The 17,510-nt window shown below is 38.7% G+C and overlaps 1 protein-coding gene across 1 annotated transcript in view; it reads right to left on the reverse strand.

The window, feature by feature from the left end:
- The window catches only part of VWDE (von Willebrand factor D and EGF domains), a 95,396-nt gene that overhangs the window by 46,682 nt on the left and 31,204 nt on the right, over positions 1–17,510 (reverse strand). The window contains 8 exon segments of the mRNA XM_045166517.1: positions 85–180; positions 1,223–1,337; positions 1,393–1,493; positions 8,529–8,570; positions 8,573–8,665; positions 9,200–9,233; positions 11,843–11,860; positions 14,219–14,383. Of these exon segments, the coding sequence (XP_045022452.1) occupies positions 85–180; positions 1,223–1,337; positions 1,393–1,493; positions 8,529–8,570; positions 8,573–8,665; positions 9,200–9,233; positions 11,843–11,860; positions 14,219–14,383 (664 nt within the window).

A 17,510-nucleotide genomic window follows, 5' to 3' on the forward strand; every position in this document is an offset into this window, starting at 1 on the left:
GGTTTGGGTTTATCTCAGCATTAGAGCAATCAACTCTTCAAGGAGCAATTTCATTATACTAGACTGCAAGAGAGCTTTGCTTACTTGTTTCACACCTTATTCCTACAAAACCATACGGGCAAAAGCGGAGGTTTCCAGCTAAGCAGGTGCCACCATGTTGACAAGGTGGTCTACAGCCTTCTGCAGACACAGATTGTGTTAAATCAGCTCCTAATTTGGAAAAAGTCAGTTTATGTTTATGAAGCACAAGCACAATAAAACCTTCTGCTATGAGCAATTTGTAGTAAACTTAGTTCTATTTTAGCATGAAATCTAGTTCTGTGGGATTGACTATGAGGTCACACTCTGTAGACAACCTATAAATCATCAGCATGTTTTGGTTTATAAAACTTTTGGTTAACTGGATGGAAATACACAATCAAGGTTTCTTCTGAAAAGTGAGACTTGGAGTTACACATTCTTGCCCTACAAAGAGAACACTTCTATATTTCTATAATTATTTTCATATGCTATTCATACTGTTTCTGTTAGTTCATTCTGTGTTTACTGTAATTTGTTAATTTGTGCCTTGCTTTGCCATGAAAACACAATAGGCTCTCAGTTTATTAATAATTATATATGTACAACCCACTAATATGTATTCTTTAAAAGTATCGCTTAAAAAATAACGATTTTTTTCTTTAAAGTATTATCCATTTTAGGAATGCCATTTCCTAAACTCTCCATTTAAGATTTCAACCAAGGCAATGAAATTATATGGCTATAAACATGTTTTTTAAAATGATTTTTTAGGTTTATTTTTACTACCTGATACCTTCTAATTATATGGTAATAGCAGTTCCTTGGACCCATGTTTGAGAAATTATTCAATAGGCAGATATCCTTTGTTTGAAGCTAAAATATTTATAGGGATATGGTTCCATATAACTAAATATCAAAAAAATATTTCTGCAGATACTTTTACCAAAGATGTATGAGCTATTGCTTTTTGGCTTTCTGATTTGGCAAATTTAAATTTTTTAAATCTTCAATAAAATGTTTTTAATAAACATTAACAAAACTTAGACTCCCTCACCAGCATTAATACATATTAATATGTACATATTAACATATACTGTGTACATATTAATATGTACACAGTAAAGCTGAATTACCTTTAAAACACTTTTAAAAGATTGCATTATTTTGGTTTTATTATTTGATTTTTAATTTGAATTATCACCTTCATCACAGATTGTTCCATGTCCTGGGGAACATTCACAAATGTTAGGCTTAATACATTTTCCATGGTTTTTGCAGTCAGGATGACATACAGCTGTAAAAAATAAAGCTCATGGCTTAGAAATATTACTTATCAATTAAATTCATTATGCAAACTAATAAAAGCTATACTTAATCAGTTTGGCAGTCAGAACCAGTGTAACCAGGTTTGCATTTGCATATGTTTGTGGCAACACACTCTCTGTTTCTTCCCCAAGGATGTTTACAAATGGCTGAAAAAATCAAGACAAAAAGGCTGAATTGTAGATACAGTGTATACACATGGCCTGTAAACTTAATTCTGTAATAAAAGTAAAATTCTCTGAAATTGAAAAATTTGAAATTGCTATTAAACAATAATGACTGCAAACATTCACAAAATTATTTTTCCCCTTATATTTGTTTTACTACCAGGATGACTGAGGTAAATGATTAATAGGGTAAGAAAAACATACCATACGAGGAAGTTAGTCCCATAGAAAATCTGCTGTTGGACATGGCTGCTAACCATAAAAGGGATTACAGTCTTTCAGAGAGCAGTTTAGTGTCAGATACTAATTAGCTAAATGCTGGTGAATGGCAGGGAGAATCAGAATGTCAAAGAGCAAAATGCCAGCAACACATCGTAAGCTTATATGTTCTTATTTCTTAAGCTTCTTTGACAACCCAATATACTCTATTAGGCATTTAACACTTTTTGAAGTAACTGAAATGATTGAGGTTGTTTTACTTGCTAATAAAAAGGAGTTTTATGTTATAAACATGTAAGAATTACAGGTTATTATCATTATTCCTACAGAAAAAAGAAAACAAAGTTCCTCAAGGTAACTCAGAATAAAGGAACACTCTAACAGCTCTGTTTCTTAAGCTGGTCTCAAACAAATCAAAACACACACACACACACACACAAAACAAAATAATATGAACACTAAAAAGTAACTTCTATGCCAGAAGTTTTATTTGTATCAAAGAAAACTATGCTGATGATTGTGAAAAGAAGTAAACAGTCCTTTCAAAATTAAAGTGATGCCTAATTTGTTTTATTGTTAAGAGCTGGAGGCATTACAGAGAAACTTAATTTATACAAATAATGCAGGATTAGTCATTTAAAGGCTAAATACCCTCTGTGAGCTGAAAAGAACCCAGACCACAGTGGTATTCATACTGTTATTTTATATCTAGCTGCTTGCTACCAGGAGTGTCGGTTGGCCCTGTACAGTTGTGCTTTCTTTTCTGTATAACAGGAAAAATAATACCTAGTACATGGTGTCCTTGTGGATTATATGACATAATAGAAATGAAATATTTCCAAAGGCCCTAGAACAAGTAGGTATTTAATTTATATATTTGTAGTGTGTTATATAGTTATAATGTTTTTTAATACCAACATTATTAAAAATTTGAGCAACACTTGTGTTAATTTTTTTGAAATGTGAAGAGAATATACCCAAATAATAAATAAAATGAGTAGAAGTTAGTGAACTAAATGGAGTAAACAAAATGTAATATATAGAAAGGTGTATCTTCTTAAGCACTTAACAGTGAGTAGACAGTTTTCTTTGTGACATTTGAAGAGTTGTCACACTACCTCTGCAATTGCTACCTTCTCCGTAATATCCAAAGGGGCAGCGTCCACACTGGCAGTGACCATCTGTGGTTGGCACACAGGAAATACCAAGAAAGCAAGGGGATTTCAGCACAACTTGATCTTTTGGTCAATCCAGGCTTTTCTGGCAAAACATTGATGGCTGTAGTAAGTGATGATGTAAACCCATCCTTTTATACTGTGTATAACCTTGGCAGACCTGTTAGTTTGAGAATTATACTCTCCTGCCTCTGTTTGGATGAGACTCTGGGTAATACTTCACCATGAGAACTGTTCAGGTTAATGCTTAAAGAACTATGGTTGTTTGTAGGAACTGCCAACTCCTCCAGGAAGAGGTTTGCACTAGGGGTATAAGCCACATATTCAAATCTGATATCTGATGGGAAATAGCCTTCTTTGAATGATTAATTTGAGCTGTAATTGATTTTAACGAGAAGTGTGAGAGGTAGTTGGTTGCAGCCAAGAACATTTTCGTAGTTGCAGGACTGTGGATTGACTCGCACCAAGTAGTGAATGTTCTGTTGACAGTTGATGCAAATTTATGGCTAAACAACCAAAAAAGAAAAATGTTAGTCACAGTTAGCATAATATTTATTAATGTTCTGCTCTACCTACAGAGGGCTTCTCTGGTGGCTCAGACAGTAAAGAATCTGCCTGCAGTGCAGGAGACCTGGGTTTGATCCCTGGGTGGGGAAGATCCCCTGGAGAACAGAATGGCTACCCACACCAGTGTTTTTGCCTGGAGAATTCCACGGACAGAGAAGCCTGGCCTGGTACAGTCCATGGGGGTGCAAAGGGTTGGACACGACTGAGTGACTAACACTTTCTGTAGTATTTAACATTAGGTATTTCATTCCTTAATTTGAAGTCTATTACATGTACATCACTCATTATTAGAGAAATGCAAATCAAAATTACAATGAGATAGCACCTCAGTTCAGTTCAGTCACTCAGTCGTATCCGACTCTTTGTGACCCCATGAATCGTAGCACGCCAGGCCTCCCTGTCCATCACCAACTCCCAGAGTTCACTCAGACTCAACGTCCATCGAGTCAGTGATGCCATCCAGCCATCTCATCCTCTGTCGTCCCCTTCTCCTCCTGCCCCCAATCCCTCCCAGCATCAGAGTCGTTTCCAATGAGTCAACCCTTCGCATGAGGTGGCCAAAGTACTGGAGTTTCAGCTTTAGCATCATTCCTTCCAAAGAAATCCCAGGGCTGATCTCCTTCAGAATGGACTAGTTGGATCTCCTTGCAGTCTAAGGGACTTTCAAGAGTCTTCTCCAACACCACAGTTCAAAAGCATCAGTTCTTCAGTGCTCAGCCTTCTTCAACTCTCACATCCATACATGACCACTGGAAAAACCATAGCCTTGACTAGACGGACCTTTGTTGGCAAAGTAATGTCTCTGCTTTTGAATATGCTATCTAGGTTGGTCATAACTTTCCTTCCAAGGAGTAAGCATCTTTTAATTCCATGGCTGCAGTCACCATCTGCAGTGATTTTGGAGCCCCAAAAAATAAAGTCTGACACTGTTTCCCCATCTATTTCCCATGAAGTGATGGGACTGGATGCCATGATCTTCGTTTTCTGAATGTTGAGCTTTGAGCCAACTTTTTCACTCTCCACTTTCATCAAGAGGCTTTTGAGTTCCTCTCCACTGTCTGCCATAAGGGTGGTGTCATCTGCATATCTGAGGTTATTGATATTTCTCCCGGCAATCTTGATTCCAGCTTGTGCTGCTTCCAGTCCAGCATTTCTCATGATGTACTCTGCATATAAGTTAAATAAGCAGGGTGACAATATACAGCCTGGATGTACTCCTTTTCCTATTTGGAACCAGTCTGTTGTTCCATATCCAGTTCTAACTCTTGCTTCCTGACCTGCATACAGATTTCTCAAGAGGCAGGTCAGGTGGTCTGGTATTCCCATCTCTTTCAGAATTTTCCACAGTTTACTAAAAAGGAATGCATTTGAGTCTGTTCTAATGAGGTGGACAAAACTAATGCCTATTATACAGAGTGAAGTAAGTCAGAAAAAGGAATATAAATATCTTATACTGACACATTTATATGGAATCTGACAAAATGGCACTGATAAATTTATTTTCAGGGAAGCAATGAATAAACAGACATAGAGAACAGACCTATGGACATGGTGGGAGGAGAGGAGGGAGAAGGGGAGATGTATGGAGAGAGTAACATAGAAATTTACAATACCATATGTAAAATAGATAGCTAATGGGAATTTGCTGTATGACTCAGAGAACTCAAACAGGGGCTCTGCGACAGGCCGAAGGGTGGGATGGGGTGGGGAGGTGGGGGGAGATGGGAGGGAGGTCTTGGAGGGAGGGGACATGGGTGTACCTGTGGCTGATTCTTGTTGATATATGACAGAAAACCACAAAACTCTGTAAAGCAATTATACTTCAATATCTGATCCCAAATTAAGCAACCTTCTCATTCAAGGCATTCATCCTCGTATATAACCTAAATTCAGGATTCTTTGCAATGTTAGCATATTTTCTCTGCCTTTGATTCTCTTGTTAGAGAATCATTCTAATGAGGTAACTAGTTTCTGTTTGGTAACGTATTAGCAACCAATTCCAGATCGTTTGTTTTCATCTAGATGTGAGGTCTTTCTTTTATTCCCCCAATAGTCAGGACACTGGTGTGAAACACATTTGGGAACTTGATTTGTATAAGAATACCATCTTTAATAAGATACTGCTCATCCTTTTCTTTTGGAGAAGGAAATGGCAACCTACTCCAGTATTCTTGCCTAGAGAATCCTGTGGACAGAGGAGCCTGGGGGCTGCTGTCCGTAGGGTCGCACAGAGTCTGACACGACTGAAGCAACTTAGCATGCATGCATATTTCAATTAAAAATTTTTTGTTTAAGTCTATTACATGTATAAATGCTATTCTAGGAGTCTTACAGCATTAAAAAGTCAACACATGATTCCTGCCCTCTGAGAACTTGTAATATATTTAGATACACAAGATAACACAGAATATAAAACAGTATAGAAGTATTTGTTTAAAGTTTTAATATTTCTGCATAAAAAGACAATATAGATAAGGTAGGCCATAGAGATAGAAAAGATACTTTCAAGTACACATTATGTAAAGGATCAGTGGCCAGAATAAACTCTTACAAAACAACAAAAAGTCAAAGAAAAGTTATAAACAGATAAACAACAGAAAAGCAAATTTCAATGATTATTTGAAAAAAAATAATTTGATGACTTTTGGCAAGTTCTATCCAAAAACAAACAATGGAAAGATAAAACTAAGCAACTCTGTAGATAAGAAAACAGAAAAGATACATACATGAAAGTAATTTTAAACTATATAATAATACATATAATTTTAAACTAAGAATTTGAAATCTCGAGTTTTTGCAAAATATAAATGAACTGAAGAAGATAGAGTAGATGACAGAAAAACTACATTGAAAGAAATAGAAAAACAATCTAAAATAACCTCCTAAAATGATGTCAGGACAGCTGATCTAATGGAAAAAAATTTTTACCAAATTTCAAGGAAAGACTATTTTGCAAAACTGTTGGAACATGCACAAAGAGATGAAACATCAACATTTTATCAGAGTGGCATAATCTTATAGTCAGCATTATTTTTGAAAATACACAGAAATTTAAAATGAAATACTACCCTTTTATTTAAGATAAATCAAGTGCAGCTGTGTAGTTATATATTATCACATCAGGATGAAATAGACTTGTATCTCAACTAACAATTTATTAAGATACAAGTGAAAAAATTAATGTTAAAAAGTAATTTGATACACCCATTTTTGTAAAAAAAAAAATTCTGAAAGGGCTTCCCTGGTGGCTCAGTGATAAAGAATCAGCCTGCCAATGCAGGAAACATGGGTTCAATCCCTGTTCCTGGAAGATCCCACATGCCATGGAGCAACTAAGCCTGTACACCACAAATATTGAGCCTATGCTCTAAAACCCACAAACCACAACTACTGAGTCCACACACCACAACTACTGAAACCTGATTGCCCTAGAGACTGTGCTCTGAATCAAGCAAAGACATTGCAATCAAGAGAAGCCTGGGCACCGTAACTAGAAAGGAGCCTCTACTCTCTACAACTAGAGAAAAGCCCCCACAGCAACAAAGACCAAGCACAGCCAAAACTAAATAAATAAAAAAGAAAATTATGAAAACATTCTGAAAAAGTTAATCCAGGGGACAGACGTTATAGCACATAGTTATGATAAAAAGCATTTGATAAAATGTAAAACCCACTCCTGACTTAAAACCAGAGAATTCTGAGAAAGCAACCAATAAAAGGAAAATTCCAGCAGAAACCTGTAGTGATATCATACTTAGGGGCAAAACATGGAAGAATTCCCACTAAAACCATTAAGAAACAAAACTATTAAGAAACATTCCTGCACACTTTGCACCGGAGGTCCCAGCCACTACAATCAGAACATAAATTTGAGAGCTGGAGGAGGGCTGTTAGATTGCTCAAGTTCAAGTTTTGCCTCTGTAATTTAAGAACTCTGTAAACATATTGCTTAACCCATCAGTGCCTCTGTTTGCTGTTGCTGCTGCTAAGTCGCTTCAGTCGTGTCCGACTCTGTGCGACCCCATAGATGGCAGCCCACCAGGCTCCCCCATCCCTGGGATTCTCCAGGCAAGAACACTGGAGTGGGTTGCCATTTCCTTCTCCAATGCATGAAAGTGAAAAGTGAAAGTGAAGTCGCTCAGTTGTGTCAGATTCTTAGCGACCCCATGGATTGCAGCCTACCAGGCTCCTCCATCCATGGGGTTTTCCAGGCAAGAGTACTGGAGTGGGATGCCATTGCCTTCTCCTGCCTCTGTTTACTCATTTGTAAAATGGAAATGAGTTACTATATATAGCTATTATGAGGATCAGATGAAATAATGTATTAAAAATATTTGCTTAGTGTCGGTACATCATAAAGTTAGACTAAATCTTAGTTACTATAAAAAAGTAAATAGAGACACACTCACCATTTGCAAAAATACTATGTTTTACCGACAAAATCAAGACAAGAATAAACCATAGAAGAGTGTAAATAGCATTAAATAAGGCAACTGGGTGCATGAATAACTTTAAAATTAGGATACATTTCCTATATTGCAATAATCAACAATACCTTGCAAAATGAACAAATGCAATATCTTGGAAGATAAACAGCTGACATCACAGTATGCAAAGGCATAAAGAAAAGTAATTAGAAACATGCAAGAATAATAGAGTGTTACTGAATAAAACAAGAGTTATAAAGAAAGCACTGTGAAGAAGAAAAGGTCTTATGAAACAATGAGTTTCACATTTGAGTAGGGTTTGAGTAGATGATGAATGACCAGGAATTTATAGAATATGAGTTTGGAATGATCACTTCCAACCCTAAGTTTCTCTAAAATCACCTTAAATAATTACATAATTTGTTTCTAATACAACATGACTCATTTATCTAGAATATAAACCAGAGAATTCAAAAGATTAGCAAGAAAAAGGATAATCTGTAAAATGCATTATATAATCTTAGAACTTTTTGAAAATAAAAATTCCTGAGGGGTAAATATGGGAATCTTCTGAAAAACAAATGAGAGATAATAGTTGTCATTAGAGTTTAACTAAAATAATTACTTAATAAAGGCATTTCCATTTGTTGGCTTAACATTCCTCCGTCTCTGGCATATATACCATCCTCTTCCTTAGTTACACTGTTGTCAGACCTTGTGAGAACCACAGTATGTGCAATAAATTCATTTAAAAAGCGTGTTTCAACTATAAATGTATAAATGAAAAACAGATCAGAGTTAAACTTATGAAACCAAAGCACTGTGAATAAGAACATATAAAAATGTCATGTGCATTGAACTCCTTGCAAATTACACATCACCTCTTCAGCAGATGCTTCTCTAAGGGACTGAATTGTGTTCCCCAGAATTCATTCGTGGAAGCCCTAAACTTGAATGTGGCTGTATTTGGAGATACTTTTAATGAGGTGAATAAAGTTGAATGAGGTCACAAGGCATGAATCCTATAGGACGTGGAGAGAAGCCAGAAACCAACCCTGCTGGCAACTTCATCTCAAGCTTCCAGTTTCCAGAATTGTAAGAAAACAAATTTCTGCTGTTTAAGGCACCCAGTCTGTGGTATTCTTTTATGGCAGCAGAGCTAACAGATGTTCCTATGGTCACACTCACCCAATCAATGTCAACCACCTGTATTCTTTCCTAGAACTTTGTTCTTCACACGTATGTGTCTCTTTCCTACACTACTTAGGAACTTCAAGAATAAGAACTGCAATTTATTTACTTTTATAGTTACTGATTTTTGTGTCTACCACAAACTAAGTAAACAACAACCAACAATAAAAGATCAAGTTTGTATTAACAAGCATCATGGAGTACAGAATGAAGCAGGGCAAAGGCTAACAGAGTTATGCCAAGAGAACGCACTGGTCATAGCAAACACCCTCTTCCAACAACACAAGAGAAGACTCTACACATGGACATCACCAGATGGTCAACACCAAAATCAGATTGATTGTATTCTTTGCAGCCAAAGATGGAGAAGCTCTGTACAGTCAGCAAAAACAAGGCTGGGAGCTGACTGTGGCTCAGATCATCAACTCCTTATTGCCAAATTCAAACTGAAGTTAAAGAAAGTGGAGAAAACCACTAGAACATTCGGGTATGACCTAAATCAAATCCCTTATGATTATACACTGATCTCAGTAGCATATTAGGCACCTACCGACCTAGAGAGTTCCTCTTTCAGTATCCTATCATTTTGCCTTTTCATATTGTTTCATACTGTTCATGGGGTTCTCAAGGCAAGAATACTGAAGTGGTTTGCCATTCCCTTCTCCAGTGGACCACATTCTGTCAGACCTCTCCACCATGACCCGCCCGTCTTCTGTGGCCCCATGGGCATGGCTTAGTTTCACTGAGTTAGACAAGGCTGTGGTCTGTGTGATTAGATTGACTAGTTTTCTGTGATTATGGTTTCAGTGTGTCTACCCTCTGATGCCCTCTTGCAACACCTACCATCTTACTTGGGTTTCTCTTATCTTGGACGTGGGGTATCTCTTCACGGCTGCTCCAGCAAAGCGCAGCCACTGCTCCTTACCTTGGACGGGGAGTATCTCCTCACCACCGCCCCTCCTGACCTTGAACGTGGAGTAGCTCCTCTCTGCCCTCCTGTGACCGCGCAGCCACCGTTCCTTGGATGTGGGGTTGCTCCTTTCGGCCGCCGCCCCTGGCCTCGGGTTGGGGGTAGCTCCTCTTGGCTGCTCCTGCGCTGTCGCAGCCTGGCACTCTCAGCTGTCGCCCCTGACCTCGGATTTGGTGTAGCTCCTCTCAGCACGCTTCTGCCGGGTCCGTCGCAGCCGGCGCGCTTCTCCAATATGCTACTGGAGATCAGTGGAGAAATAACTCCAGAAAGAATGAAGGGATGGAGCCAAAGCAAAAACACCACCAGGTGGTGGATGTGACTGGTGATAGAAGCAAGGTCTGATGTTGTAAAGAGCAATATTGCATAGGAACCTGGAATGTTAGGTCCATGAATCAAGGCAAATTGGAAGTGGACAAACAGGAGATGGCAAGAGTGAACGTCAACATTTTAGGAATCAGCAAACTAAGATGGACTGGAATGGGTGAATTTAACTCAGATGACCATTATATCTACTACTGCAGGCAGGAATCCCTTAGAAGAAATGGAGTAGCCATCATAGTCCACAAAAGAGTCTGGAATGCAATATTAGAATGCAATCTCAAAAACGACAGAATGATCTCTGTTCAATATCACAGTAATCCAAGTCTGTGCCCCAGCCAGTAACGCAAAAGAAGCTGAAGTTGAACGGTTCTATGAAGACCTACAAGACCTTTTAGAACTAACACCCCAAAAAAGATGTCCTTTTCATTATAGGGGACTGGAATGCAAAAGTAGGATGTCAAGAAACAACTGGAGTAACAGGCAAACTTGGCCTTGGAGTATGGAATGAAGCAGGGCAAAGGCTAATAGAGTTTTGCCAAGAAAATGCACTGGTCATAGCAAACACCCTTTTCCAACAAGACAAGGGAAGACTATACACATGGACATCACCAGATGGTCAACACCGAAATCAGATCGATTATATTCTTTGCAGCCAAAGACTGAGAAGCTTTATAGAGTTAGCAAAAACAAGACTATTTAAGGGACTAGATCTGGTAGAGTACCTGATGAACTATGGACAGAGGTTCATGACATTGTACAAGAGACAGGCATCAAGACCATCCCCATGGAAAAGAAATGCAAAAAAGCAAAATGGCTGTCTGAGGAGGCCTTACAAATGCTGTGAAAAGAAGAGAAGCGAAAAGCAAAGGAGAAAAGGAAAGATATAAGCATCTGAATGCAGAGTTCCAAAGAATAGCAAGGAGAGATAAGAAAGCCTTCCTCAGCAATCAATGCAAAGAAATAGAGGAAAACAACAGAATGGGAAAGACTAGAGATCTCTTCAAGAAAATTAGGGATACTAAGGGAACATTTCATGCAAAGATGGGCTCAATAAAGGACAGAAATGGTATGGACCAAACAGAAGCAGAAGATATTAAGAAGAGGTGGCAAGAATACACAGAAGAACTGTACAAAAAAGATCTTCACGACCCAGATAATCACGATGGCATGATCACTGACCTAGAGCCAGACATCCTGGAATGTGAAGTCAACTGGGCCTTAGAAAGCATCACTATGAACAAAGCTAGTGGAGGTGATGGAATTCCAGTTGAGCTATTTCAAATCCTGAAAGATGCTGTGAAAGTGCTGCACTCAATATGTCAGCAAATTTGTAAAACTCAGCAGTGGCCACAGGACTGGAAAAGGTCAGTTTTCATTCCAGTCCCAAAGAAAGACAATGCCAAAGAATGCCCAAACTACCGCACAATTGCACCTATCTCACATGCTAGTAAAGTGATGCTCAAAATTCTCCAAGCCATGCTACATCAATACGTGAACTGTGAACTTCCTGATGTTCAAGCTGGTTTTAGAAAAGGCAGAGGAACCAGAGATCAAATCACCAACATCCTGGTGGATCATCAAAAAAGCAAGACAGTTCCAGAAAAACATCTATTTCTGATTTATTGACTATACCAAAGCCTTTGACTGTGTGGATCACAATAAACTGTAGAAAATTCTGAAAGAGATAGGAATACCAGACCACCTGACCTGCCTCTTGAGAAACCATGGACAGAGGTTCGTGACATTGTACAGGAGACAGGGATCAAAACCATACCCATGGAAAAGAAATGCAAAAAAGCAAAATGGCTGTCTGAGGAGGCCTTACAAATGCTGTGAAAAGAAGAGAAGCAAAAAGCAAAGGAGAAAAGGAAAGATATAAGCATCTGAATGCAGAGTTCCAAAGAATAGCAAGGAGAGATAAGAAAGCCTTCCTCAGCAATCAATGCAAAGAAATAGAGGAAAACAACAGAATGGGAAAGACTAGAGATCTCTTCAAGAAAATTAGGGATACCAAGGGAACATTTCATGCAAAGATGGGCTCAATAAAGGACAGAAATGGTATGGGCCAAACAGAAGCAGAAGATATTAAGAAGAGGTGAGGAAGCAACAGTTAGAACTGGACATGGAACAACAGACTGTTTCCAAATAGGTAAAGGAGTACGTCAAGGCTGTATATTGTCACCCTGCTTATTTGATTTGTATGCAGGGTACATCATAAGAAACACTGGGCTGGATGAGGCACAAGCTGGAATCAAGATTGCCAGGAGAAATATCAATAACCTTAGATAGGAAGATGACACCACTCTTATGGCAGAAAGGGAAGAAGAACTAAAGAGCCTCTTGATGGAAGTGAAAGAGGAGAGTGAAAAAGTTGGCTTAAAGCACAACATTCAGAAAACTAAGATCGTGGCATCCGGTCCCATCACTTCATGGCAAATAGATGGGGCAACAGTGGAAACAGTGGCTGACTTTATTTTTGGGGGCTCCAAAATCACTGCAGATGGTGACTGCAGCCATGAAATTAAAAGACGCTTACTCCTTGGAAGGAAAGTTATGACCAACCTAGATAGCATATTCAAAAGCAGAGACGTTACTTTGCCAACAAAGGTCCGTCTAATCAAGGCTATGGTTTTTCCTGTGGTCATGTATGGATGTGAGTTGGACTGTGAGGAAGGCTGAGCACCGAAGAATTGATGCTTTTGAACTGTGGTGTTGGAGAAGACTCTTGAGAGTCCCTTGGACTGCAAGGAGATCCAACCAGTCCATTCTGAAGATCAGCCTTGGGATTTCTTTGAAAGGAATGTTGCTGAAACTTAAACTCCAATACTTTGGCCACCTCATGCGAAGAGTTGACTCACTGGAAAAGACTCTGATGCTGGGAGGGATTGGGGGCAGGAGGAGAAGGGGACGACAGAGGATGAGATGGCTGGATGGCATCACTGAATCGATGGACGTGAGTCTGAGTGTGAACTCCGGGAGTTGGTGATGGACAGGGAGGCCTGGCGTGCTTCGATTCATGGGGTCGCAAAGAGTCAGACACGACTGAGCGACTGAACTGAACTAAACTTCCCCTGTATGTCCTTATAATACTGACTGATTTTAATTTCTCCACCTTTCAATATGGGGGTCTTGGAACAGATAATTCAATGCCCTTTATATCTTTGAACATTGTGAATTTATGATGAATCAGTCATAACAAAGCCATTAAAAACAGACACCAATTCAGAAGTTACATTGTGTTTCTCTTATTTCTTGCACTAAATTCTTCCCCACATTTCTACTGTCTTCCCATAATATCCCAAGTCTTGCACCTGAGCAATGACTCATATGGTCTAACACAGTAATGAAATTTGCACATTCAATAACGTACATGGTGACATTACAAAGCACTATGTAAATATAAGGCTTTATGACTCCTTAGATAAAATTACATGGGACCAGGGAGTAATTATATCTTGTTGTATTTTGTGATGCCTGTCCTTATTAAAAAAGAGAATGTGAGAAACACCTATGTCGAATCATACATGGCTATATTTAAAGAAGTAAAGAAATTATATGGTACATGACTATAATTTGGGTAGTTTTTTTAGGTGGAACAAAGCATCCAGAAATCATCCATACCCAATATTATGCTCAGAATGTCACAGAATAATAGCACTGGGTTTGTGTTCTTTATTACATATTAAAATAAAAATCCCATATCTATTGTACTACAATCATAGAGATTATATATAATGAAAACATTTCATCTTATATTTCCTTGCAGCAAAATAAATTATGCAATTAAGAAAAATCCTAAATTACACAGTATTCATCTTAAAAAAACATTTATGTAACCCATGATTTTAAATTGTTTTTAAATATTTGGATTAAAAAGAATAACTTACTTTCTAAAAATGAACATGTAAATTTTGAAATTTTAGGTCTACAAATTGAACAAGGGCTGGTAGGATTTTTATCCCCTTCAATGTAGCAGAGTCCATTGATAATGCAAACATTTTCCTAATGGAGATATTTTGAAAAGGAAAACACCAATCAAGATACAACTAGTTAGTGTTTAGGAAAAAAAAAATACACAATACATAAAAGAAAGCAGCATATATGTTGATGATTCCAACAAATGCAATTTATAAGTCTGTATTGATTAGCAAACTTTTTTTTCACTTTCGAAAACATTTTTTTGTATATTCTGATCATAAATGCATCTTAGAAAACAAATAATTTCCTCTATGTGTTAATGGAACTGATCAATATGAAAGGAATAAGAAAATGCATATAATTGTACCTCTGTACAATTATAACAATTTATAAATAACATGGGAATAAAGCATCACTTTTCTTTCTATCTTTTTACTGCTAAACTCACACAGGAAGTGTTTTATTTACAAATAAAAACAGACTCTTTTCCCCTGCATATCTAGGAATCAGATTGGTTTATAGTTATTCTCCCTTCCTCCAGGAGCCCACTAGTCCTTTGAACATGGCAAGACTAAACTAGATCCCTGGCATAGTCATCCATACTTGCTAATGGATGCTATTACACAAATAGTGGAGAGAGATGCTGACATGCAAAGAAATAATCATAAATGTAGAAATCATTTTTAACTTGGGAAGAAGATCAAATTTTGTCCAGGATATATAAACTTGCTCATTCTACCAAATCTCCTTGACATCACTTGGAACACTGCACAAAAATGAGAACAAAATAGCCCCAAGAGGTTAAAACAACTGTGAATAACAACATTTGAAGAGTAATTATTTCAGGACATATGGAAGTGTAATATTTGGAGGGAAAGAAAATCAAACAACTTCTCAAAAACAGAAATTTCTTATTGATGTGATCTGATTGTTAATCTCAAGAAGAAAATTTTAAAAATCTGAGGAAAGGGAGGCAAAGGATGAGGTGGTTATAGTATTACCAACTCAATGGACATGAATTTGAGCAAACTCTGGGAGATAGTGAAGGACAGGAAAGCCTGGCGTGCTGCAGTCTATGGGGGCACAAAGAGTCAGACATGACTTAGTGACAGAACAACAGATACATAATGTATCTGTTGTTCTGTCACTAAGTCATGTCAAAAATAAAATAAAATTTAAAAAAAAAAGAAAGGAAAGAATAAAAAAACAAAACAAACAAAAAAAAACTATTTTATATGCTTCTTAGTTCTGAAGAGCCAGGTGATATTACACACATGGTATCACTTAAATCAGCAACTGACATAGAAAAGAAACCTGTTGAGAAGCCTAGTGGACTGGATATAGGTTAAAAAGGATATGGGTGAGAAATTTCAGCCCAGGCTGTGCTGTTCTGTTATCCCGCAAGTGGTAGATATTTGCATGGTTCAATGAGCTTAGCGGCCACAGGAAACTCCCTTTGAAAGTGTTACCTTCACATTTTACAAACTCTGTCTAAATGCATGTCACTTGCCAGAAAGAAGATAAAGTAACCATAAGGCAGCAGTTTATTGGAAAATCACTATTACTACTTTAAAAATGTATGTAGGAAAGGAAATTCAACCTGAACCTCTTGTTCTGATGTTTCAGGAGTAAACCTGTCACTTCAAAATTTTTAAGGCAGAAACTCAGCCATTTTAACAGGAGTTATAGGCAGAAGAACAATTTTGATTTAATCTTGAATAACCTTGAAGAAGGCTTTTCTCTATTAGTATTTGTGATATGAAAGTGAAAACTTACATTAATATTCCAGCAGCACAGGAAATGAAAAAGCTATGATGCAAATGTGAAAATAATGGAAAAGTTACATACCTGGCGGCTGTGATGGGCGCACCATAGCGCAGGCGGCTGCGATGGGCGCGCCACGTCTGAAGTCAGGGGCAGAAGCCGGGAGGACCCCATGCCTGAAGGGCGGCGGCCAAGAGGAGTTACCCCACACCCGAGGACAGGAGCAGCGACCGAGAGTACCAGACTGCGACGGCACAGGAACGGCCGAGAGGAGCTACCCCGCGTCCTAGGTCAGGGGGGGCGGTCAAGAGGAGATACCCAGAGTCTGAGGTCAGGGGCGGCAGCCGGGAGGAGCTACCCCACGCCCAAGGCCAGGGGTGGCAACGAGAGGAGTGACCCAGAGCCGTGGCTGCGCGGGCGCAGGAGGGCCTAGAGGAGCTATCCCACATTGAAGGTCAGGAAGGGCAGCGGTGAGGAGATACCCCTCATCCAAGGTAAGGAGCAATGGCTGCGCTTTGCCGGAGCAGCCGTGAAGAGCTACCCCACGCCCAAGATAAGAGAAACCCAAATAAGACCGTAGGTGTTGCAAGAGGGCATCAGAGGGCAAACACTGAAACCATACTCACAGAAAACTAGTCAATCTAATCACACTAGGACCACAGCCTTGTCTAACTCAATGAAACTAAACCATGCCCATGGGGCAACCCAAGGCGGGCGGGTCATGGTGAAGATATTTTGACAGAATGTGGTCCACTGGAGAAGGGAATGGCAAACCACTTGAGTATTCTTGCCTTGAGAACCCCATGAACAGTATGAAAAGGCAAAATGATAGGATACTGAAAGAGAAACTCCCCAGGTCAGTAGGTGCCCAATATGCTACTGGAGATCAGTGGAGAAATAACTCCAGAAAGAATGAAGGGATGGAGACAAAGCAAAAACAATACCCAGCTGTGGATGTGACTGGTGATAGAAGCAAGGTCCAATGCTGTAAAGAGCAATACTGCATAGGAACCTGGAATGTTAGGTCCATAAATCAAGGCAAATTGGAAGTGGTCAAACAAGAGATGGCAAGAGTGAATGTCAACATTCTAGGAATCAGCGAACTGAAATGGACTGGAATGGGTGCATTTAACTCAGAAGACCATTGTATCTACTACTGCGGGCAGGAATCCCTCAGAAGAAATGGAGTGGCCATCATGGTCAACGAAAGAGTCCGAAATGCAGTACTTGGATGCAATCTCAAAAACGACAGAATGATCTCTGTTCGTTTCCAAGGCAAACCATTCAATATCACAGTAATCCAAGTCTATGCCCCAACCAGTAACGCTGAAGAAGCTGAAGTTGAATGGTTCTATGAAGACCTACAAGACCTTTTAGAACTAACACCCAAAAAAGATGTCCTTTTCATTACAGGGGACTGGAATGCAAAAGTAGGAAGTCAAGAAAC

The sequence above is a fragment of the Bubalus bubalis genome, chromosome 8 (genome assembly GCF_019923935.1).
Source record: "Bubalus bubalis isolate 160015118507 breed Murrah chromosome 8, NDDB_SH_1, whole genome shotgun sequence".
Classification (NCBI taxonomy): Eukaryota; Metazoa; Chordata; class Mammalia; order Artiodactyla; family Bovidae; genus Bubalus; species Bubalus bubalis.